General features: G+C 41.4%; 1 protein-coding gene across 3 annotated transcripts in view; it reads left to right on the forward strand.

Annotated features, from left to right (window-relative positions):
• The window catches only part of LOC124169001 (protein dead ringer-like), a 612,609-nt gene that overhangs the window by 150,850 nt on the left and 436,149 nt on the right, over positions 1–25,610 (forward strand). For 2 of the 3 annotated variants that reach the window (XM_046547458.1, XM_046547460.1), the window contains exon 3: positions 89–958. In XM_046547458.1, coding sequence (XP_046403414.1) covers positions 89–958 — 870 coding nt within the window. The remainder of the gene's footprint in view (positions 1–88; positions 959–25,610) is intronic. The other variant, XM_046547459.1, reaches the window with a different exon arrangement.

Consider the following 25,610-nt stretch of genomic DNA (forward strand, 5'->3'; position numbering starts at 1 on the left):
GGCATCGATAACCAGTTACTTGCCATTTACTCAATGTAACCATGGTCTTTCAACTCGCAAATCATCTTGTGCTCCTATCAATTTTCAGGAACGAGACGAACGGGAAGAGATTGAGCGGGAGTTGAAGGTTACACAGGAGTTGCTCCTGAGGAGGGCCGCCGCAGGGATCACTGGCGGTCCCATGGCCGTCATGGGCGGCAGGGCCGGCGAGGAGGAAGACGAAGACCTGGACGACGAAGGCAGCAATGCGCACCAGGCACCAGAGCACCACAGGCCGCTTATGCAGAACCATCACTCGCTCCTATCGTCATCATCAGCCGCGTCCACCACCTCGTCTGCTTCCTCGTCCCCGCAGCAGGGCCCCATGATGGGCCCAGGGCCCATCATGGGCGGTGGCAGCAACGGGGGGCTCCCAACCAGCAACACACCCACCAGCGTTCCTTCTGGAATGGCCGATATGCAGCTTCGGACCCCTCCGCCGCCTCCGCCACCACCGCCCGCCAACCTCCACCCGCCGCCCCCGTCAACTTCGGCGCCTTCCCTAGGGTTCTCGATCCCCGCACCCTCTCCTCTAGCTCCACCACACCCGTTGGCCCTCACGTTCGGGAACGGCACCGCCCTGCACCACTCCCCGCACGGCAACGGACTCTCCCACCTGGCCCTCTCTCAGCACCCGCTTCTCTCGCACCACCAGCAGAACAGCAACGGTGCGATGGGCAACCACCAGGGGCCCCCGCCTCCGGCTTACCCGGCGTCCTCGCCCTCGTCCGCCGGCACGCCCACCACCACCACCGCGGTGACCTCCTCGTCGTCGTCTCACGCGGCCGCGGCCGCTGCGGCCGCCGCTGCCGCCATCCACAACTCCATATCGTCGGCGTCGTCCCATTCCTCCGAGTCGTCGACGTCTTCCTCCCAGCAGACGTGGAGCTTCGAGGAGCAGTTCAAACAGGTGCGTCAGGCAAGTGATTCGTTCCTTTTTTCTTCTCTTTTTTATCATTCTCTTTTAATAACAAACGCATGCATTGTAGCCTTAACTAATCATAAAATACTCATTAGGGATTTTTCAAGTACAGTAAAACCTGTGAAATGCCTCATCTTGGAGAGAGACATGGTTGTTGCTGAAAGAGGGTAAATATATGAAATATAAGTTAAGATTATCGGCCATAATTAGGGAAATACTTCTTTATTTCGAGTGGATCAGTATGTAGTGAGCCTGCGCGTAAGACTTCTTCACTGTTACATTATCCCGTTTAACTTGTTTAATGCACTTATAGTTGTGAAAAAAGTATGCTTGCCGTCCAAGACGTAGGACGCTGAAGGAAGAGAAAGTTAATTAGCCGAAAAATATATTTCTGAATATGAGCATTGATAGTGATTATAACAATATTTTCTATATTCCGGGTCGGTCGATATGTGTTGATTTGGCACGTAATCTCTTTTTCAAAAATAATAACGCTACGAAAACAATATAAAACAGTTATTGGACTGAAGTAGCACTCAATGGTTCGTTACTTAATTTTAGAAATCTTTTATGTACATCGTCACTTTTGGCCTTGGTGTTAGTTGTATTTTTATTTTTTCCCTACACTTAAATATTTTGCTGCGTTTTTACCCCATGAGCAGGTGTTGCAGTGGCCGCACTTCAATCTGAGTTTTTGTTTCAAGTCCTTTGTCAGAGCGTTGAAAAGCACTGCGTGGGAATGATATGCCATTCTCCCTTTTTCGCCGGATCGGTCTAGGTGTTGTGTGCAGGCGCGTCGGCCGGCGAGACCGAAAAACTTACGATTGCGCATTTCTCATGAAAGAAGAGCTCCCGTTTCAGTTTTTAAAGTGCTCAAAATGACCCTCCCTTATTGCGATGCCCTTGGAATGGACAGAGAAATGAGAACCCCTCCCCTCAAACCTCCTTTCTTATCCCATCCTACCCGCGCGATAAAATCTGAAATGGAGTATGACCCGCTTGAGTACAACTGCCGTTAATTATGGTGATGATGGCACCTTGTGTCAAGCCTTGAGGCTCCCTCTCTCCTCTCGTTCCGGGGTTAATTACGGTAATGGCTAAAGAGGATTCCTCGGTCGTGGGCAGGAAGGTGTGGGGAGGGGGAGGTCTGCAAAGGGGAAATGGTGGTAGTCAACGGAGACAATTATGAGAAAAGTTTTGAGGAGCGGACAACGGAATGGGAGTTGATGGGTGCAGGCGCGGTACTCTGTGGGACACGGGCAAAAGGAAGTTAAGGTATGGGGTTTATATGTGTGGAGATAGAGATGGCGTTGGCGAGCCGAGCTCGTAAAGGTGAGGTATAGCTTGGAGGTGGCGCTGTCGTCCGGTTTTGGGACTCGGCCAGGGGCGGTTTACAAGACTTGGTGGAATTAACCCAAGAAACAAAGTGAACTCCAGATCTGATCGGTGTGGAGGTGAAACCATCGCGATAGCTTTGTTTCCCTCCCCCGTATCGATGTCCTTGCATCGCCTATCGCTGTTTACGATCCATAAACCTGGAGCTGCTTTCAAGTCTGCAGTGATAGAATGGACGGAATAGGTGCTACTGCGCATTGAATGGTAATATGGATTCTCCGCTGAAATGCAGTAGTAGTGTATAGGTTTCAAATGCGTCCTTGTATTTCGTTCATGTAGTGTTTAGGATTTTATGGTTTAATGGAAGGTTAAAACGTGTATTGTATTTGGCTGATTATTTCATTGTTTTTCAGCGGAATTTTGAAGCTCAGCGTCGTCATATTTAGCTTCATTTACTTCTCGTGAAGCTGAAATTTTCAAAATATCCTAATCGGGAAATTACCTGGGATAATTTTAGGTGGATAGAGTGATAATATCCATTGTTTTGTTGATTATGTCAGCAATACCTTATTCGAAAACCTACTTTTGCATACGAACCGTAAGTAAGTATTTGCCTATTATGCCTCCTTGCACTGCATTGAAAGCTTATGATTATTATACTTTAAGTTCTTCTAATGCCTCATTAATCATAATATTTTCTTCAAACTGCCAGGCCGTGGTGTAACTAAGGGGGATGAGGGGATAGATTCCCCCCCTTCCAAAGCCTCAGTTAAATTAAAAAAATATTTAGAGCTATTCTCTAGTTTTGACATAAAATAACTGTATCTGCTTAGAGTTTAGTGCCAAAATGATGTAAAATGTATTTTCAGGCGTGTTATTTTTCAAACATTTTCTCGGACCTCCCATAACCTGGGGGGGGGGTCACCTCAGGGCATCCCATCCCCCCCAAAACATATTCCTAGGTACGCCAGTGCTGCCAGTTATTCTAATATGTCATTAACGTCTTTAATTTGTGAGACAGGACTTCTATGAAGGACACTATTTATTCATACTGAGGCAAAATACCAGACTGTGACTAGCGGGTCGCTGGCTGTGAACCGCGCACGGGTTAAAACCTAGGCGGCAGCTTTGAACGTTTCCTATAATTTTACCCCGAGTAGTTTTAGACATGAAAGTCCACGGCCCCATGAAATCAAAACATGTAGCTCAGCGGCGCGAGTGAGAACCTTTTTTGCGTCACGTGGGTTTAGAAATAGTGATCGTTTATGCTCGCCCTGAGCTATTTACATCTTTTCTTATGGGCGGAGTGAATTACTTTGGGATGGTGGAATGAGATATGGAGGGATGAGTCAGAATTCACCTGAGTATAACCGTCCCATCGTAAAATATAACCCATCCTAACGCAGGTCAAGTATTTTCAAATTTATTTTTCCCATCAGCGAATGTGGTGAGTGATGTAATTTCTCGCTTTCAAGTGTTTTCGACATATTTATTACATTAATGACATAATTTTTGGTTGTACGAACGGAAACTGTTTTGTTAATGAATGAAGCCCTTATGATGATGCCCTTAGAAGAATCCTTACGTATTTGGTTACATTTTTAGGAAGTTAGATGTTCTTTTATTCTTTTTGGGCTAAACTTTTCTACTATTCCCAGTTCGCTCTTATTGGGTTCTTCCCTTATACAGCGCCATTCCGATATCCTTTATGCCTAAAAAGCCATTGGATGGCTTTTAATGATGACTTTCAGCCTGCCACTTCCATCTCAGACTTTCACCAAAAACTTTCCGTCATTTTTATGGCCCCCCTAACCTTCCGTTTTTCGTGAGCCGCTGTCCAGAGTGCCTGTAATTTTCTTCCACCCGTCCGTCCTGGGAAAATGATGTCCCCAAGGTATCAATGCCGCCGATGATACACTAGCCAGGTTACTCTTTCCCATACCAATGAAATTTAGGACTTCCCCTACCCTTGCTCAGAATTGTTTTGTTTTTATCTCGCTGCTTGGCATATCCTGTTTTCTTTTACGATTCGGCCAACACTGTCTTTCTTCTCTATCTGCAAAAAAGTTTTATACGGATATCTAAAATACCATATTGCTGGAACATAAACAGTTTGGGGATTTGACTCTCATTGACTCCAATTTTGGTGAATTTTTTTTGAAGACTATCAGCTGTCGCACAATGGAGTGTTATAACTTACTCTTTTATATTGTAACCTTATCGGAGCTATTGCCATTTTAAGTGTATTGACAGAGTCCTAAGTTCAGATAATTAAGAAAGTGTCGAACACTAGCATTTTAGTGATGTCAAATATTGGGATCGATTTGGTTCTGCACCCACCGATGACAAATATTGGGTTCAATTTATCTATTTAAGGCTGGCACAATTGCATTATCGCCGATATCTGGTGACTATTTTCCCATTTCATTGTTATGTTCTCTCTTTGGCACCGTCAGTTTTGTTCTGTGACCAGTTTTTACCGTCATTAGTACGATAAACGATCATGCTTTGCAGCATTCATCATAAGCCATAATTCCTCTAATAATCAGTGAAATCCAGCAACGATTGAATTTATTTCTGTGGGAATGGCTTAATCCTAGAAAATATATTTCAAGAACTGTGTTGTCATCCGCCGGGACTGAATGTTGCGCCTATAAATTCCTGGTGTTACATACCTTAAGTCACCCCTCTGCGCAGAGCTTGCCTCTGATCTTTGAGAAGTTACCTAAAGTATAGATGACCAGGAATATCTAGTCACAACACTCAGTCCCTGGGAACGACAGCCCAGTCGTCGAAACGTCAGAGAATATAGAAGGATTTGGTGAAGGCTCAGAGAATATGGTCAACTGACCCGAAAAATTCCTGAAGAAACCTTTTTAAGCATAAACCACCGGAGGAGCCTTGTAACACTTCGCAGGAAATTATATTTTTCCGTACACTATCTTCCTCAAGTTTTGGATCCTTGCTAAGGATAGAATTTCTATAAATATTCTCGGTTTTTTCGACTTTAAGACTTCACCCCTCAAAAACCGGTGCAGTCTTACGCATCTTTCTCCCTCTTTTGTCACGGCTCAAGTCACAAAATTGCACTGCCTTCCACATTAGGCTCCTCGCTGACTCTCTCTCGAAGCCTTTGACCTGCCCATTCTTTTTTTCTTTCTGAAAATAAATGAAGATAATCCCTCCCCTTTCTTTTTACACACCGTCTCCCACCTCGGTCTATGCTAGCCAGACTGCAAGTTCAAGTTCAAGGGAATTGTTGATCAACTTTATGTGTTCGAATTTCATTACAGCATAGTATATCACGAAATCGATTTTGTGCACAGTGCACATCAGTTTTATCGCTGATTGCAGAATATAATTTTGTAGAGTCGTCTAGTTATTGCGTACGTATATAATGTTTCTGAAGTGATGCATCCACGTTAAAGGCTTAAGGAATCCGCGGTCATTTCGCTATAGAGTTAAAAAATGTTAAGTATATTTCGAAATCGATTTTTGGAGTCCACATCAGCTTCCTCGCTGATTTCAGAATTAGAAGTGTTAGAGTGGTCAAGGAATCTAGTGCTAGCGTCTATAATGTTTCTTAAGTTTTGCATCCGTGCTAAATACGTAACTTCTACAGAATCCATGGCCTTTTCGCCATAGTGTTACAAAACGCGTACTTCCATTAAAACTGTGCAGTCTTACGCACCTCTTGCCCTCCTTTGTCACGGTTCAAGTCACAAAATTGCACTACCCTCCCTATTCGGTACCTAACGCTTTCTTAAAGCCTTTGACCTGTACAGTCTTTTTTCTTTCCGAAAATAAATAATAATACCCTGACCCCTACCTTGCGGAACCCTTTCACACCCTACCGCTGTCTCCCTGTCCCTCCCCTTTCAATGCTAGCAAACCCCGTCCCCCGTGATGGGGTGCACCGACCAATATTCCGGGGCAGGAATTGCAGTGCACCCCGTGAGATTGGAGCGGTTCGTCGACCCAAGGTGCATGAAGGGGTGGTTCGGATCGGGGTGCCGGCAAATGGCGGAATAATCGAGGAGGGATTGGTGTTCATTGTGCGTGGAAATAGTGGGGCAGACGGGGTCGAAATTATTCATGCATTCTCCGCTATTTTGCATTTTTTTTCTCCTCCTCCTCCCTCGGCTTGCATGACAACGTAGCGCCATTTTGTTGTGCTTCCGTTTCAATGTTGTGTTTGTGCTTTTTATGTTTGTTATACTGTGCCACTATAAAATGGCAAACTATGCTGTATGTGGACAATTTGATAAATAAATAAATAAATTTCATACTGAATGTCTCAGTGTTGCTTTAAAAAAATAGATTATAGAAATAAATCCGAGATTGGACTTCCAAGTTGAATGCTAGTTTAGATCTCATGATAAAAACGCTCCAATATACTTATCGTATCTTTATTTTTTTCTGTTATTTTCAGGAAGAATTTTACTCAGGGATAGTAATTAGGTACAAATATTACTAATTATAGATAAAATATATATCATTATAAAAATGAGTGATAGATGCATTAAATGATTTTTCTGGATTTTGTTGCTCACGTTGTTCGGATTAGGTCATTCAGTCCGAGAAACTAGGTTTGTAGCTCAATGACATAACACAGACATTTTGCACTTTCTTGATATCTTTATCAAGGGTGCATTTTTACCTTTAGAAACTGCCTTCTTGTTATATTAGCCCAAGAAATATAACCATACTTGTGAGTGAGTGTTCGTGCTAAGAGATATGTGGGGAAATTTTTTCCTTGAGGATAATGCGCCTGGTATTTGAGGTATGCCTCTTTGTTTTTATTTTCCCTTATTCTTTTTTATTTACTTTTTAACTTCTTCCCAATCCCATCCTTCACGCAATCCCTTAACTTGTCCACTAAAAGAGTACAGCCTTGAGGATTTTTTAATATTAAGCTACTGTCGAACGTTCATTATCATGTATGAGAGAATCCGTCTTTTGAAGGCTATCGTTGTATCTCCATTTGTAGGCCATGTGAACAAAGGCCTAGCTGTATGCGCAGTTACTATTCTAAAACACCATGCAAGTCCTTTAATATCGATTACGTGATCATTAGAAGGTGTGGGCTGCAATTGGTAATCATTTCACTCCTCGAATGAGGTGATTACAAGCAAATTTCGCCAAGTTATGATGTTGTAATCGCAGTTGTGCATCATTCAGTGCATCTTTTTCGTGACCCTGCGGCGTTGCCGACATTATTTAGTCCTCAGACGCGCTGATGTCGCCCCCTTTGGAAGAGAAATCCATTCACTTTCTATCGTCCGCCTCCCCACGCATGTCTTTTATATGTTTTTTTTTCCAAAAAAAAAGCGAGAGGCGATGGACCAGGGAAGCGTAGCAGATGAGCGCGTCGGAGGATAGGGAAGTTAAAGGGATGGAAAGGGAATCTGTTGCAGATGGGAGGGCTTTTTGGGCCCTATGTATGCGGCGAAGTCTGAAGAGGGGTGGGACTTAAAAATAAAAGACTCTGGGAGCCCGCCGACAGGGGTGTGTTTTTGGGGGAGGACATGGCTTGCACCCTTGCCTGCGTGTTGGAGAGGGAGAGAGAGAGAGATGCTATAAGCATCTCCCAACTCATCCCTTCAACCCCTCGGGATATGCGACTGCATCTTCCCCACCACCGTCTATACCCCTAACCCCGGCGCGCCCCTCATGCGCAGACTGTCGGAGGGTGAGTTTAGGAGATTAGGGTAGGCCATGGTCTCATTCTGTTGTTCTGCTCCGTTGTAAAGCCCTCACGACGAGGTTTTTTTTTTAAATTCTCTTTCACCCCGAAGTTCACCCCTTGATTTTCCTCGTTGAGCGTGAAGTTTTGAGGAAATACGCTGACGTGTATTTTTATCGCCGAAAAATTGGGGAGGAATCTATGTTATGTTCAGCCATTTTCGAAATATTCTCAGCGTTTCTTCGTTGTTTGATAATGCATCTTCTCCTTGAAGTGGATCCCGTTATTTCCTTTTAAAGCGTGAAGTTTTGAGAACATATTTCAACAAGTATCTCCTTCGCGTAGTGAAGACGAATTTAATTTTTTGGAGATTTCTCGAGAATTTTCTTACTATCGATCGGAATATCCTTATGACATACCGACATCAAGTATGAAAAGAGGAAAGTGTAGGAATTGAAATGGATGAATCAATGTGATATTTTGGTTTTCTGACAATCTATCAATTTCGGATGATCGCTCGGTCGACTGAAGAGTTGCACGTCCCCACTTATTCGCTGCGAAAGAGAAGGTGATGATATAGATCTCAAGAAAACTGAAATCATAATATTATGTGCAGATTTGAGTTCAACAAATTCATTTCTAATATGTTTCTGGGTGATGATACTTTAATTGCCCAATTTAAGTACTTACATCGATTTTAAAAATGTGTTCGTTCGTTAGTTTGAAGCGCTCCATAAAAAAGTATTTCGTTGGCAGCTTCTAGCATGGTTGCAAAGGTATGATTTCCGAAGCTCTAAATTTTTGGCGGATAAATATTTGACTTTACCGAGATGCGAACCATGATCTCCCTATTTCCGGTTAGGTATTTTTCCATTGCTTTGGGTTTCATTAGTAAATATAATGTCATCGTAACAGGAATTCCATCAAATAGGTACCTCCCAAAATTCTTGTGGTCACTGATTGCATCCCAAAAATAAACTTTACGCTGTGCATTCCTCACCTCATAGATATCGATAATGGTATCAATGTGAGATATGAATTCGTTGATAATGATGTCTCGTGTCGTAACTAAGACCGTAAACCATTAAGAGTGGAACGTACGAAGTGAAATCTCTCTTCCATTCCGCCTTATGATGTAAACTATATAAAAATATTACCTTAATGAAGCAGTCATCACTTTGAGATCTGCGCTTATCCCAGCTTGAGATGTATTTTTGAAACAGATCCTGTCGTATCCGTTTATGCGAATGACCTGTTCGTTTTTCAAAGGTTAGATCCAGCAGCCAGCATCGCTCGCCAGGGGCTTCTTAACGCTCCTCGCCCGGGACACTTGAGACGGGTGAATTAGGTTAATGGAAAAATTTTGAATCCCATCCAAAAGATCTCTCCCTCAAAATTAAGTTGGTAATGCGTGCATACGAAGCTTCCCCCCCTTCTCCCCCTCACCTCCCGATTCGGATTTTGGCACTGTGCTGCCATAATTGCAGCGGAGGAAGAGAGAGAGAAACGCAGTTGGCTTTATAGCTCTTACGAGCACGGAATCTGTTTTCGTCTGTCGCTCCCTCTATTTCGGCCTCTTGATGACTGTCACGTGGCAGTCATATAGGTACACTTGCTTACTCACCTCCTCACTCGACCTCTTCCTATTATTATCAGTGGAAATCTACCGTAGAGGCTGATTAAAATAGAAACCGCGCAACGAAATTGTTGTTCAAAACTACAGGCGAACATTGGACATGTTTTGGTTATTTTTCTCTCAATATTTTAATTATTGAGTAAATCAAACGAGTCCGCCGTTTGAGTTGGCTTATTTTCTACCAGACTCCATTCCTTAATTACATTTCCATCGCCAGTTCAGTAAGGTTAGTTACTCTTCTTCCTAATTCTCTCCATGAAGTACGTTCTATCCATATTCCTTTTCCGTTAACCTAGCAGCCATCCCTGATATCACGGTCTTCAGAATTTTCCGGTCACTCCTATCAATACCGTCCATCAGATTTTATTCCTTCTCTTTATGTTAAGACGAAGTTTCTCACCTACGCCTCGCATATCGAACTTTTACTCATCCTTTTCATCTTTGTCCATCTTAACTCTCTTCTCCTTCATGCATAAAGTTCAAACGCTTCCAATCTTTCCCCGTGATCCCAATAGCGTTGACTCTTAATACCCATAAAATGCTCCGCTTCTGATCAGGGTCTTGGCTAGCCTTCTTTTTGTACTCCCTATAAGAAATCCTCGCATCAACTATTTCCTATTAATGGACATCTCCCTTGACAACTGCGCATGTCTCATACTGCTGCTTAAGCCGCTTTTTTTACACACGACTGGAATAGGCAGAACACACACTACCTGATTAAGTTACGATATTATGACGATACCGTACACTAGATATCATGTTCGTTGACAAATAATCTACTTACAACTTCAAAATTCCGATATTGCCTGCGGTTGAAAAGTGAAGGAACCTATTGCTTTCCATGCTCCGTATTTTACCTCTCGAGTTATCACCATAAAAAAACTCATGAGCGGCACTGTTTCGTAATGTAATGAGGAAGTAAAGCTATGTCCCTGTCGCGTATTTCGCGTGTTCCTAGTTGACAAGACAGCAACGGGATCCTCCTACCGTATCGTCTCTCCTGCTACGTTAATTTCCTTCCGTCAGTCGCAAAAGTGGAGTGATGGATGTACCGATGCATCCTAAGCGCGTTGCACTCTCAACACAGGAGATGCTTTGGAGAGGTTTGTCATGAAGCTGGCAGACGTTTGATCAAAGAGTGGCTGACGTTCATTTTAGCTGGCGCTACACGCCCACCCACGCTCGCCCTAATACTGCCGTGTAGTATTCCGAGTGAAGTCACTTTGCGGGGGTACATTCAGTTTCTTCCTGTACCCTTCTTTCAAAGAAACAAATTTGCCATGATCCTCGTTGCCAACCACTGGCAACAGATTAGAAAGTCTGCCGGGGTAATTGTATCAAAATCATTCCCCATTTCGGAGAAACACTTGCGCAAGGGATCAATCTCAGCATCTAGGATTAATTCAAGAATCGGGCCTCAAGGGATGAATTCATCAAGAATTTGAGGGTTTTAATGAATTTTATTCAGGGTCCTTATATTTTAGCTTTATCCACCAGCAATTTTTATACGTTTAGTGGTGTCTTAAGCTATGTATCTCAATTTAACATTTTTCCACGGTTTTTAGGATTCATCTTTGACTAGAAATTGTATTCATTAAGTTTGGTATCGCGATGTTTATCCCATTATCTTTCCCCATTACCATTCTATGAATCCTGTGCTTCCCATCCTCTTCTGGTTTGCTATATCTGTAACGCACTGTTTTCTTGTATCACTTTAACTTTATAATAGCTGTTTCTTCCGGAAAAAATGTGCCCTGTACGGCATAGTTTTTGATGCTGAAAGAATACTTACCTGTTAATACCTAGATCATCTTTAATTAACCAAAAAATATGAAGTATCACGGAGAGGGGTCCTGGTTATGAAAGTAGTTAATTACCTATATTAATTTTCATGAGATTAAATACGAAGTATGAATGGAGCGAGTTCTCTGCAGGGAGGGAATTTTGAAAACAGTGTTGGAGGGTAGAATGTTAGGTGAATGAGGGAAATTAAGGCAGTTGATAGGAGTTTTAGGTAGAATGAAAGGGAGTAGGTCTTACTGTGAATTGGAGAGGGAGGTACATGAAGGGAGGGGAGGCTACCGGAATACGTATTAAGTACTTCATGGAATCCTACCTTGATCGGTAGAGTACTTAAATAATTATAATTATCATGAGATTATGATGTCTATATAATTCATCAACATATCTTTACCACCCCGAAAGCCGCCTAAAAGGCGTGTGGCAGGGGGTGTTAGGATACCAGCCATTTGTGCATGAAAAGGAAATGCTCGGACGAAATTACGACTGGCATTTATTAAAGTACTTATGGTTCGGAGGAAAAAAAGAATTCGCATATCTATCCGTTCTGCTAAATATCTCTCTTATTGTATCGCTTCTGTCGGGCCTGGAAATATAGTGGGGCTCTAATATTATGTTCTCCGTGTTGCTATTAAAGACATCCATACTCAGTTGCCTATCAAGCAATTAACCTATCAATTGACCGGTTGTGCAATCTAAGCCGAGCACACAGTCTCCGAGTCTCCAGCGGCTCCCAGCCTGATTCGCTTAACATCTGGGTAACGCTGTCTTTTAATAATAATTCTGGTCCATCGCTCGCTCTTTACGAAAGTGACGGTCAACCACAACGGGGTTGCCGACGAGTGCGAAGCATCTTTACGGAGTGAGCGGTGGACTGAGAGAGGCAAAGCTGTATTCTCGAGGGCGCGTGTCGCGCTGCTTGGCCGAGAAAGAATAAGGAGGCCCCCTCATGCTTGAGTCGTAGACTCTGCCCCGGTAGTGTTATGTTCTCGTCTGTGGAGTGGCGGGGTGGGGGTGGGGTGGATTGGGGGAGGAGGGGGAGTCGTTGGAGTGGCTAGAGAGGGAGAGGGAGAGGGGGGAGGGGGTAAGGCGTGGGTGAGACGCGACAAACTCCACGCTGGTCGTCTGCCGCCTCCTCCAACTCCCTCCCTCGCTCGAAGCCGGGAAAAAATCCGACCTTTCTCAAGTCGGGCCGCGTTGTGCTTCTTTTCGGTGCTGCTCCTTCCTAGCGAAGATGCTGTGTCCTCCTCGCCCGTCGTACGGGGAAGGAGGCTGTGATGCTAGTGAGATCGGAAGCCGAAGGATGCGGTGTAGCAGGGATACCGTGATGACAGTTTATGCTGGTAGCTATGAATTGGAGGCATTCGATGTGTGGGTATGGAGAAGAATGGAGAAGGTGAAATGAACAGAGAGGAGGAGAAACGACGAAGTGCTGGACATGGTGGGTGAGGAGAGGCAACTTTCTGACGAGATACTGAGAGACAGAAGGTTTGGATGGAGGGAGTACTTAGCGGGGAGGGGATGTTGGTAACGGTGTTAGAGGGTAGAATCTTAAGGCAACGAGGGAGGGGAAGGAAGAGAATAGGATTTTTAGATAGATTGAAAGGGAGTAGGCCTTACAGCGAATTGAAGAAGGCAGCGCTGGAAGGAAAGGAAGGCTCCCAGATTACTTCTTTAGTACTCTATGGAAACCTACCTCAATCGGTAGAATACTATAATAATAATGAGATTAAATAGATGTACACGTACTTATTACGAAAGGCGCCTCAATAGGCGTGACGGGGGTTGCGTCGTCGTACAATACTCCAGTTGACGGTTCCTCATTTTCGGTAAGTAATAAATGTATTTTCAGTGCTGGTGGTATTTGACCATAATGGAGTATTCATGGTATAACAAATCAGAAACAAAGTACTGTTCCACAAATAATGCAATGCTGTCTGCTTAGCGTCATTATCAATGCAAACAGTTTATTTTTATAATGACGTTAACCCGTTGAATCGAGTAGACTGCATTAAAATCTTTTTGGAACGGTGCTTTGTTTTTTATTTTTTCCGCCATGAATATGACTCCGTTCCACCAGATAACACCGAAATCGGTTGATTTGGTTTAGAAAGGAATATATTGATGGCGGGAAAATTGGAAAATTTAAATTTTGGACAATCGTCGTACTTCGCCTAGTTCGAGGGAGTTGAATACTTAAATTGCTACAATTTGCAATGCCTAATACAATCGCGGATATTAGGCGAAGTGAGTCTTATCGTTTGAATGGGTTGAAAACATAATTACTGATTAATCTCGGTTCCTTTGAAAGGAAATAATCCAGTAGTCGAAATTACTTGCTTTATATTTAGTGCAGAAATTAACAAGTAAAGAAGAATTATTTGATCAATTTCATCTATATCTACGTATAACCTACCAAGCCGCCTCAAAAGGCGTGTGGCAGGGAGTGTTTGGAAACCAGCCGTTAATAAATAATAAGAAAGTGTTCTAACGAAATTACGCGCAGCATTTATTAAAGTATTTTATTGCTTTGTGGGAAAATGAATTCCCATAGCTATCCATTAGGTAAAATATCTCTCTCAATTTATCGTTTCTGTATGACATGAAAATATTTTGGGGTTATAATATGAAGTGGGGTTCTACTAAGAAGTGGATTTGCACGCTCACTACTTCAACTTGTTTCCGTTTATTGAAAATTTTTGATCATAGCCATGTACATTTTCTCAGTCAGCCAACACCGACCTTTCTCAAGTCGGGCTACGTTGTTCTCCGCCAATTCTTTAGGGTGATGTTGTCTCCTCTTCGGTCGTCTCTGGGGAGGAAGGTCTTAATGCGAGCGAGCCGAAGGATCGGTGGAGCAATAGGGAAGGATGCTGTGAAGACGGGGGGTGATGTTTTGAAGGGAAATAGACACACGCTAAGGAGTCTTAAACGTTTCCTCTTTATCCTAAAGGTTTTCAAATATTCACCGTATTTCATTTTGGTAGTACTCTTGGTATTATAATTTGTATTAACATCACGGGTAGTCCGCCAGCTGGAGTAATTTTTTCATGAAACACAATACGATATAAGTGGCCTAGGCGCATATACCAGCATTGAATGTCTCTCTTCAGATCTACATTTGTCCTATTTCTCTATCCATAAAGCCTTTTCTTTTCATTTCCTCTCAATAACTACCCAAAATCATTACCTTAAATTTATACATCCCTCATTTAGGATACTACGAATAATTTTAAAGTGATTCTCAATTGATTAAACTGAAGAAGAGAATACTACATAGATAAGATTTTTATATTGACATGGTTGTGGCGCGAAATATAAAACGAACTGCAGTGCGGAGTTGTATGGTCAAAAAGTCATATTGCTTTGTAATGTAGCGAAAGACATCTCTCTTCCTCCATCCTATGGGAGAATTTCCACTTCTTCGCTTCTTCTGACTTAATTTCTCCTAATCACTCTATATTTCCTTCTTTTCTCTTTACATCTTACCTATTTGAACTCTACCCACATTTAAGGTGCCGTGGTATCCTTTCTTGCTAAAGAAACTTCTAGTTGCCACCCTATACCATGGATAGCTAACCTGTTAGGACGTGTCCATTACAGTTTCCATGCTTTAGCCCGTGAAATAAATAACTCTAGCGGTGTTGTTTTTATTTTACGCCGGCCTCGGTCGTGGCGGCGTTAGGTCATCGCCTGCTAATCCGAAGTTGTCGGTTCGACTCTGGCCTGGGTACGTTACATCTATCCATCAGTTTTCGTGCTGGGAAAGATTTTAATTTTTGGGAGCCTCGATGTAAAGAGCATTGCGTGCTGTTTTCAGGTTATGTGGAAATAAATGAAATCGCAAAATAAATTACTTAAGGTGTATTTCCGATGACAGTCGTTAATTTTAGCGGTCTTTTAGATTTTTTCCCTCGAGTCATTGACCGATTTTGAAAGTTCATGCGCATTTTATAAACTTAGCGCGTTGGAGAGACAAAAGGGGGACCGAAGGAGATGGAGAAGGGGGAAGAAATCTTTTCTTGGTTTCGAAAGTATTTTTTCCCCCTTTTGCCCAAACAAAACAAAGGCAAGAGGCGCAGTAGTGTAATTAATAGCTGGCGCCATGTAATCGTTCTTGACTGTTTTCTCGGAATTCTTCGGAGAAATCTCGCCGGGGGAAGTGCTGATAAAGGGGGTTGGTTTTATTTTTCACGCTGTTTCCTTAATTTATACGCAGTCTTTCGCCTGCCGAGGTGAAGCGGGGAGTTTTTAAGGGTGTTGGTGGGTTACTGGGTACCTATACACTTTAAGTAGGAGGGTTGGACGGAGGGAAGCCGAGGAAATAGGCTCAGCGAATGCGATTTGTTTCCTCATTTCGAGTTTCATTTCTGTTTACCGAACATACTTACGGTCCCGTTTTTAATTTAGCAACCGTAAGCCGCCCTCTGTTTGTCTACGACGGGGCTAGCGGCATCTCACGGATAAACAAATATTGATCGTTCTTTTTTAGGTTTGCTCAATTTTGCTGGAAAAATTCCGGTAATGACGAGGACTGCTAAACTGGAGGATGTTCGGAAAAAACACTCCTTACCTTGTTAAGGTGGATTCATTTTTCTTAACGTGAGAATTTCTCCTTTGAATGTTTGAAGTTGAGCACTTCTATTCAGTTCCGCTTATGTTTCCCCAAACTTTTTCCTAGAATTTTAAGTTTCCTCGGTGATAATTCAAGTTTATCGTATTTAATGGACTGGCGACAGTTATTCAGGTGGATTTAAGTTCATCGACCCAATGTCACCCACTCCAAGTTACCGGGGAAGGCAGCTTTCATTTGTGCTAACGATATATTCCGCACGCTGGCTGAATCTTTCTGCGGTCCTTTCTCGCTCATTTTGAATCAGAATTATGAATGCGCACGACCTATTTTTTCGTGATTTCTCGTGCGCTTTACCAAGCCCACAATCTGATTTCCTTGGTAAACTTTGTCAGGTTGAGGTTTAAATGTCCTTCTCATAACCTGGCAGGATATATTGCTTTTGTTGCAGTAAAACTACATGGAACTATGACGCTAAGGTTTTCATTAAAGTTCTTTAATTGAAAGCAAAGTAAATAATATAATAATTTTACACCCATTTTCATACTACATAACTATACTTTGGCGTATTTTACCTCATTCTATGATTAATATATCCTAGGATAAATATTAATTCGACTGAGATTTGCGGAACTAAGTATGCCTTTACGATGCATCAGTGGAAATGATTACTTTTTGAAGGAAAAACATTAGTGCAGATAGTCATTTGCCGTATAGTAGGTACACTCTGCTTTTTGTCAATTATTTGATATTAAAGCATATTAAAATTCCAAGTGTCATAGAATATTATCCATCAAAATGGCATAGTTTAGCTATGAATTGTAATGGCCCTTAATGGTCTATCCGCCTATTTCTCTCTTGCTAGTCACTGCTACTGATCAATGCTCGCAGGTAGGAAATTTGTGATTCTGTGAGACATTACGCACTCCGAATACTTTTCTTCTCCTTTTAAATTCTCTTTCGTGTACCCTCTCCTCTGTGTTGTAATGGCACTAGGAATAGAGTTATGGCCTGCATCCAAATGCCATTCTATTCCCCCGAACGAATGAGGTGGCAATCACTAACTAATGGCAAACTCCTCTTTCCCTTTTGTTATTCATCGTATTGCTTGGTACTAATTTACCGAATCTAGTATTTTTGCATGCCTGGGTACTTATGGTTTACTAAGAATAAATCTACTTTCATTCACGATTTTCAATGAAGATAATGCAGGTGAATTGCATCTGTGTATCGGTCTTTGAGTGGATTTAACTGCGGCGATGCATCGTATTCTAATTAAAAAACTTTTTATGGTAGGTTTGTGGTTAATATATACGTATGGACGTCTTAGTGCATCGACCCAAATGTTGATTTAGCACAGCTTTCCTGTATTCTTCATTCTTCATCTTTGCTCATTTTTTTTTTCATCCTTTATTTTAAGCAGTACCACTCTAAAACTCTAGCAGTTCGACTGCTTTTTTCCCTGAAGACTGAAAACTAAGCAGAATGTTTGTTTTCGATTCTGTAGGTATTGATCTATCGAGTTTGAGAGTTAAGAGACAGCTTTCACTTGTAAAATGCTTTCCTCAAAATGCATAAATGCCTTCCTAAACATCAACTCCTCAGTCGTCAAGGGTGGCTATGGCTTTCTTCTTTAGCTTCGACCATATAACTTATTTTCACATTCGTTATTTTCTCTTTTTTTACTTGAAAAAAATGCGTTTATTTGCTTAATTAGATTAATGAAAATGCACTTCCACTGGGTTAATGACGAGATGGTTTTCCTTTGATATGGTTTTCCTCTCATGAAATGCTACATTTTGCTATGTATGGTCAGTCAAATGTGGACCTATACGATGTGTATTTACGCCGTCGTTAATATCTGCATTGATGTTCAACCTTGGTAGCTGTTTTGTTGATGAAGGACTTGTAATTAAAATGGAAGGAAAAAGAATAGTTGATTTTCGGACGGTTTGCGGGTTACAGAGTGCAATTTATATTAGTTTCACTTATTTTCCGGGCGAAAAATTTCTTGTCCCTCCCCGTTTGACGTTACATCTCCTTTGATACGTCGTGTTTTGAAGACTGTGGAAAAAATAGCTCCCAAATTATATTCTCATTGCCAAACTGAAAGACGTTTGTTCCCCTTTTGTTCTTTCTCAAACATTTAATCCTCCCGCGTAACCTCCATAGTGGCTCCCAACTTAATCCCTCTAAATGACTTGAAACTATCTTTGTGTGGTGATTGCAGTTTTAAACTATTCGCGCGGTTTCCCTTTGTAGTTATTCTTTCATAATTTTCGGATGATGAAATCTTTATTTCTCAGCTTTCAAAATACTCGAATGATAATATAGGTCTTTTCTTACTGTTATAAAAGGCAATTTATTGGTTAATGTCAGTATACATGGAACATTTCACGAATCGCCTCGGTATTAGCACTCTTATTTTATCTATACTGACAATGAGAGAAATAGGGAAAGTAAAGTGGTGGGAGAGGAGGAGAAACGACGAAGTGTTGAACATGGTGGTGAGGAGAGGAGCAGCTTCTAGATGAGATACGGAGAAGACAGAAAGTGTGGATGGAGCGAGTACTGAGCGGAGAGGGGATTTTGAAAACTGCGAGACGGTAGATTGTTAGACAAACAAGGGAGAGGAAAGTAGAGAATTAGATTTCAAGATAGAATGAAAGGAAGTAGGCCTTGCTGTGAAGACGGAAATCCATGAAGTGAAGGAAGATCGCTAGTATATTTCTTAAATACTCCATGGAAACCTTCCTTAATGGTAGAATGTTTTTTATAATACTGTGTTATGCCAATTTCATGCCATTATCAATACTTTTTATAAAATTAACTTTTTCAGTAGATATTCTCAGTCATAGTTGTATTTGTAATCCTATTTCAGTTCTTATCCGTTGTCATTTCATACCATTTGATGCCATCTTATGTCTTTAGGCAGCCACATTCAGGTGTTTACTCCAGCCAGATTGTCCATGTGACGGTGATAGGGCACTGAGCGCAAGAAGTGAGTTCGTCTCCATCTTTCCTCTTAATCGCGTAGCTAACTGAGCGCGGACATCGGCATAGATTCCCATTTTTTCTCGCTAGGATTCCCCTTGGGCACTAATACCGTTGCCTTCTCAAGTCTCTGCCTTCCTAATTGATGCAAGCGCCTTCCGGGGCAATTGTGCGGCCTTATCGCGGGGCAGCGCAAATTGAGGATGTGCAAAGCGGAGGTGGGGAATTGAGGTCGAATCATTCATTGCACGGATACACGCGGACACGAGAGACGTTTCCGTCATCATTGCGCGCTGCTGTCTAGTCGGATCACCATTTTATCCACATCCATTCTGATTGGGCTAAATCCCAAGTTTTTATCCTTTAAAATAACATTTTCCGGGAATATTTTTCGGTCAGATGCAGTCATAATAAAGGAAGTAAATTGTATGCCAAGTTCGATCTCGTGATGAATTGTAGCTTTCAAAATACTCGTATGCTATCATAGGTATTTTCTTATTATTATTTTATTAATTTATTGCTCAATTTAGTTATGCATAGAACATTTTACGGATCACCACGGCTTGAGCACAATTATTTTTTCTTATCAGCATTACGTATTGTGTTATTCCAAAACAAAAGAGCATTCCTGTTTTCAAGTTCGTTTCCAAGGTCCTTGCTATTATAAGTGTGAGAGCATAAATGTTTCTCCTTTAAACTACCATTTATCGGAAATATTTTTCAGATGCAGTTATGGAAAAGGAAATAAATTATATGCCAGGTTCAATCTCATGATTGTTGACCTTTACCATTTCAACGTGAAAGAAGTCTTTTATATATTTCTTTTTCACACTGAACGGTTGCCCTATTATATCGATTAAGTAAATGACTTCATGGCGGCGATTACCACTCAGGTTGGCATTTCAAAGACTACTATCTTCCCTATTGATTTATTATATATGTCATTCAGAGTAAGATCTTGCTGCTACCCTGATTTATGAAGTTGCGATCGTAGACACGGATTCGATAGGCGTTTCCGTCATCATTGCTCGCAGCTGTGTAGATTGCCTGGAAGGATCGTAATATTATGTTCAGTCTTTCTATTGAATGACCAGCAAGATATTTTCCCTTAGACCATAACGTCCTATTTATTTGTTTTCAACAACCATAAATTGTGGTTTGTTGCCAACCCTTTCACAAGCATTTTTACTCAGAGGAACCCACCTTATGCTTTGGTATAAACTTTTTGTCTCTCTCAAATGCTGTGAGTGTGGAATAAAATGGTTTTTTGCTTATCTTTTTTCTCTATCATTTAAAAATAATTCGTCTTTAAACTTCCTTTTAATTCCAATTTATTGCGTAATTAATTTATGTAATTAGTTTATTTTTAAGGCAATTTTTGGGAATTTGAAAATTTTGCATTGTATTACCTCTTATGATTTATCTTGAACAATTCAGTTACTAAGAAGATTATTGCTTGAAGGAAGTTGTTTCCTGAAATATTTTTTTTTATTGGCGGAAATTCCTTCTGGTTTGGCAGTTTTAAGCAGAAATCATCAAAACTTTTAAATCTGCCTGAGCTTGGCACTAAAGAATTAGGGAGGAAAAAGTCATATTGACTGACTCGGAGGCAGTGTTCTTAAAAGAGAAGCCATTTAAACGGCACGGACAGAGTGCTATCGATTGGGAGGGATAAGGTTGACTACGACACGTAAAGGAGTCTTACTCGGGTAGCGTACGCATATTTTCTGAGTTATGAGTGGATTCTTGCGTGTTGTCAGGAAATGCGCTACGCAATTTTTGAAAGTTGACGTTTTTTCAGGAAGCGAAGCAGCTTTCTTCTTATTTCGGACGCAAGGTAGTCTCCTGCAATATTTATACAGAGCTAAAAGCTCCTTTAGGGATTTTTTCATATATTGTTGTCACTTATATTGACATCCAGTACCCCTAATCACATTATAATCTAACATTTTATAGATCTAAAGGTTAAGTATTAAATGTGGAAAATGATTCAACTCCGCCAGGATCCAGTCTCCGTTCTTCCAAATGCCGTACAAATACGTTGCTAGTTGTAATATCCAGCCGTCATTCTGTAAATTTCTGAGGAGTTCAAGAAATAGTGAGTTCCCATTTGTTTATTTTCCTCGGCGAAAAATTGGTGAATGCATGTATTCCCTTCGGTGTGGGGGTATTGGTGCAACAGGGAAGTTACTCGTATTGTTATTTGCTCGGAAAATGTGCATAATTGGTAATCGAAGATGAAGTAGGTTAGAGGTCGCTTTTAGACTTTGTTGGCGCCTTTTTTTATAACTGTTGTGTCAGATGATTTCACTTGGATTGAGACGAATAATGTGCACAGTGGGTGAATTAATACCTTTTCATTTAATGATTTTACGCCCGTAGAAGTTATTTCTTTCCCATATTCGCCGTTTTCATCCTTTGAAATACAGTCGGTTCATCCCCATCGAGACGTGCCCTCGTCTTCATTGGACCCACACCGGATGTCGGGTGGATTGCTTCCGATATTTCTGCCCGAGAGAGCGAAGGAGTCGTCGGAGGGGTGATTCAAAAAGGGGTGTTCGCCCTGGCTGCGGGTCAGACGGGGGTAGGGTGTTCCTCTTAGGATGGGGAAGGAGAGATTGGGAGATAACGTTTACAAGTTGTTTGAAGTAAAATATCTGGGCACGGCAGGCAAATATCTTAATATAATTCTCGTAAAAAATAATGATTATATCTTTAATCGAGGACATCTATCGACATTAGTTGTCACACTAATCTTTACTGATGAGTATGCATACCTTACTAAATAAGGGAATTATCTTATAACTTCAGGCTTTACTTTGTGAAACCTCTCCATATTGGAAGTAAGGAAATAAAACTTTGTAAGGTTCACTGTTATAACAGTGAACCTTACAAAGTTTCGCCTTAAGTGCAAACCAAAATTGCAATCAGCGGCATATTAATGGTAGGAATAACACGTAAATCGCTTGAACAAAATGGAAACGAAGAATGATACATATGGGGCGATGGTAAAAAAATTCTCACATTCTACAGTTTTATACGCGTTTATGAGCCTGTTAACAAACAACTGAATGCAATATAGCGCATAGTTACCTAAGTTATCAATTGCAGTGAACGATACTAATATTTCCGTGGGGTGTGTACATAATACCGCTCAATTATCTGTAATAATACTTTTGAATCCTTCTGGATATTATAGTCATGGCTAGGCAAAGGGGAGCGTCTCTGTTTATCGGGAGTCGTAGTATGTATGGTTTTTCACGGGAGACCCAGGCGAACTTTGACTCCTGACACCCATTGAAACCTTCCCCCCGCCCCTTTCTCTTTCCTATCGTGTCATCTTCCCATCTACCCACGCCTCCCAACACGTTGGATGTGTCTTTGTGCTCCCGGGTGGGGGTTTTGACCCGGCACATGTTTTTATGTGGGCTGAGGAGAGGAGCCTAGCCGCGTAGAATGGGGTGGTCGCCTCACGAACCCTCCGTGTCGGAGGTCACGGTTTCCCATTGAGGAGGTGGCTTAGGAGGTATTGGTCGTACTCGAGTATTCGCGGTGGCACTTTGGCTACGGAATCCGCTGTGTGGTGCTAAAATGGGTACCGGTTATGGCTTCCGGCATTGCTTCATTCATTAGCCTTTTGCTCCAGTTTCATAGCGCTATTTTACTACTCAGGAGCGAAGAAATGTTGTCACCAGCGCTCGCAGTACGTATGTGTGGGAAGCATGAGGTCGCGAAGGGATCGTCGCCATTAAGTTTTATTATTATTAGAGTTGGTCGTCCACTGAAGAACGTACTTATGGTAGCCGGTACATGAGTTTTAGTTCGTCTTTTCATCTTATACACATTAACTCTGCCATCCCCCACCATTTTTCATGATTTGATTAGTTCCTTCCGCCTATAGTGGTCGTCAATATACCGCTTTAAGTATTCTTAAGTAACATCTGTTTATATATTAATTTTTAACATCACAGCGTTTAATAATTTACGGAATTGATCTACCTTATACTTTCCAAGGCCTTAGGATATTCCTAACACCTTCTCCTTTGGTAGATGTAACGGTGATTCTGTTATCAGTGGAGGTAAACGTGAGTAAAACCTAGATGTGTTAATTTCTTTACTTTCCGCGAAATATTCCGAGTTCCGCGAAATATTCCGAGTTCCGTGATATATTGCTAATGCAAAATTCCGATTGTATGATGCTTAGGAAATAGCAAAGATGCCACATGGTGCCCATGTTAAGAAATAGAAATTTGAACGCTGCAAGTAAAGAACGAAGACCCGAAAATGGTCGATAGACATTTTCGCCTCTAGAGAAAAGTCTTAATTGATGTTAGATAAAGAGACTCTTGGTTTTTAACCTAATTTATTTTATTTATCCCAATGAAATCATGTACTCGGATGTGAAAATTAAATATAAAACCCCTAAATTTGATAAATTTTACAAGGAAACCTTAACAGTTTTGATATTTCAAAATATGCTAAATTTTTAATTTTTTTCTCTTATTTTGATTGTTACTGTGAATAGTACCACATGGGTATGTTTTAGTTTTGATGAATGAATATTTCTCAGTGCATGTCATACTCTACTCGAACTCTATTCACCGAAAGTGATTATAATTACATGAGGTGCGACCTTTACCAGATTTCGGTCCTTTACCATTCATGTTTCGGAGGAAGTTCTTCTGCACATCGTAAATCTTCAGATTTTTATGTCCGGAATATTCAAAGCGTCCCGAAAAGATTTTTGGCATTAAAATTTAGTACATCGTGGAAGGAAATGAGGTACGTGTTGGAGACTTGAAGAAAGCTCTCGGGTCTAGAATAGATTTGTGGAGATGCTTAATGCTCTTCGAGAAGACACTAAAAAAGGGGGAATGGGTGCCTGGGAACGAAGCGAGATAGACAATGGTTTTAGTACGGCTTCTCATTATTTCTCATCGACGGAAAAGGTGGGGAAGACGCTCGGAAGCCATGTTTTTCCTCCTTTTCCCCCCTCCCCCAAACAGTGTAACTCCCGCCACTATACCACCCCTGTATTTCCTTATAAGCTTCCATTCCCAATCCTTGGCATAGCCTCCCTCCCCAATGCCTTTTTCCCTCTTCGTAAGACTCCTTATATATAGATCTTTCTTTTTCTTTTCGTGACTCCCCTCTTCGATCACGTCACGTGTTAACAGAGTTAGGGATTTAAAAGTAAAGGAAACCCTTGAAGATCCTCTCATATCACATGCGAGATGAGGGAGTGGAGGGGGTTGGAGACAGAGGAAGCGAGGGAAGGAGAAGGGGGGTTTGGTGAATCGTGGTGTTGTCTTTCATCGGTGGAAGAAATTGCGTGTCTCGGAAGGAGAGGGTTGTGCTTTTGCCGAGTTCAAGGGACGAGGGTGACCAAAGACTTGCCTCCAATCGTGCGCTCGGGGGTCGTATGAAAATATTCGGAGGCTCTAGAAGAGAGTGGAAGGGATACATACCCACTCTGACAAATATTTCTCGGGTTTGCATCCAGGTTAAAGCTTTTATGCTAGCCGACGTTTCGGAAGACGACTTGTCTTCCATTCTCAAGGCTGTGTTACTTACTGTGTTAAGTTTAATTTCAGTGTGAAATTGAACTTCGATAAAGTAACACAGCCTTGAGGATGGAAGACAAGTCGTTTTCCGAAACGTCGGCTTGCATAAAAGCTTTAACCTGGATGCAAACCCGAGAAATATTTGTCAGAAGTATTCACCAGGAAAGACTTAAATCGTTTATACCCACTCTGCTTTTTATTTTTCATCAAGCCAGTCATTCACCTTCATGTTTCTTTTCGTGCATTTTATCTAGGAACAAAATCTGACACGCTAGCGTTCGGAGGTCTTGTAAATAATTTTCGGAGTCTTTCACTATGATTTTCATTTTTGATCTAGAGAGTCGTACACCTTCATGTAACTTTTGTTCATTTTACCTGGGAAAATATCTAACACGGTAGCGTTCAGAGGCCGTATAAATAATTTTCGGATTCTCTATAAGAGATCATCTCCTTTTTCCTAAAATTTTCAAATAATATGCTTTCTATTTTGCTCCCAGCTAGCCGTACTACTCCATTTAGCATTATCATGCTTTCTATCGAGTTAGGTACTCAAACACGGCTATTCTCACGTTCTTTCTGATATCTTCTATTGGGTTCTCTCATGCTGTGGTCAAAATTCAAAAGCTCTTGAAGTATACGATTTCTCGGTCTCGGATTCAACTTCACCATCCACTCAATATCGCGTTATTTTAATTCATCGTTATTCTATTTTTTCAAATAGTCATCTTTGTGTTGTACTAAAAAACAACGGAAGATTTCTTAATTGGGATGAGTTTTTTCTAATGTGCAGTATTCCCCATGGTATCATTATGTATTCTTTCTTCATCTTGCTGACTTCCTTTAAATTTTTCCGTTGGCCTTCTCTTTTATTATCAGATCTTTCTGCTTTTCTTCTTTTTATGTTTTCTAGCAATTTTTAAACCCAGCAGAGAAGACTTGATAAAACCGTTGAAAAGCTCATTTTCACAGAGGGATATATAGTCGTTGGTCTATAAGAGAAATGATTTTCCTCAAGGGACATCTAATTTATGAATCATCCTTGTGTGGGAGCATGTAGTGAA

The sequence above is a fragment of the Ischnura elegans genome, chromosome 12 (assembly GCF_921293095.1).
Source record: "Ischnura elegans chromosome 12, ioIscEleg1.1, whole genome shotgun sequence".
NCBI classification, from domain to species: domain Eukaryota; kingdom Metazoa; phylum Arthropoda; class Insecta; order Odonata; family Coenagrionidae; genus Ischnura; species Ischnura elegans.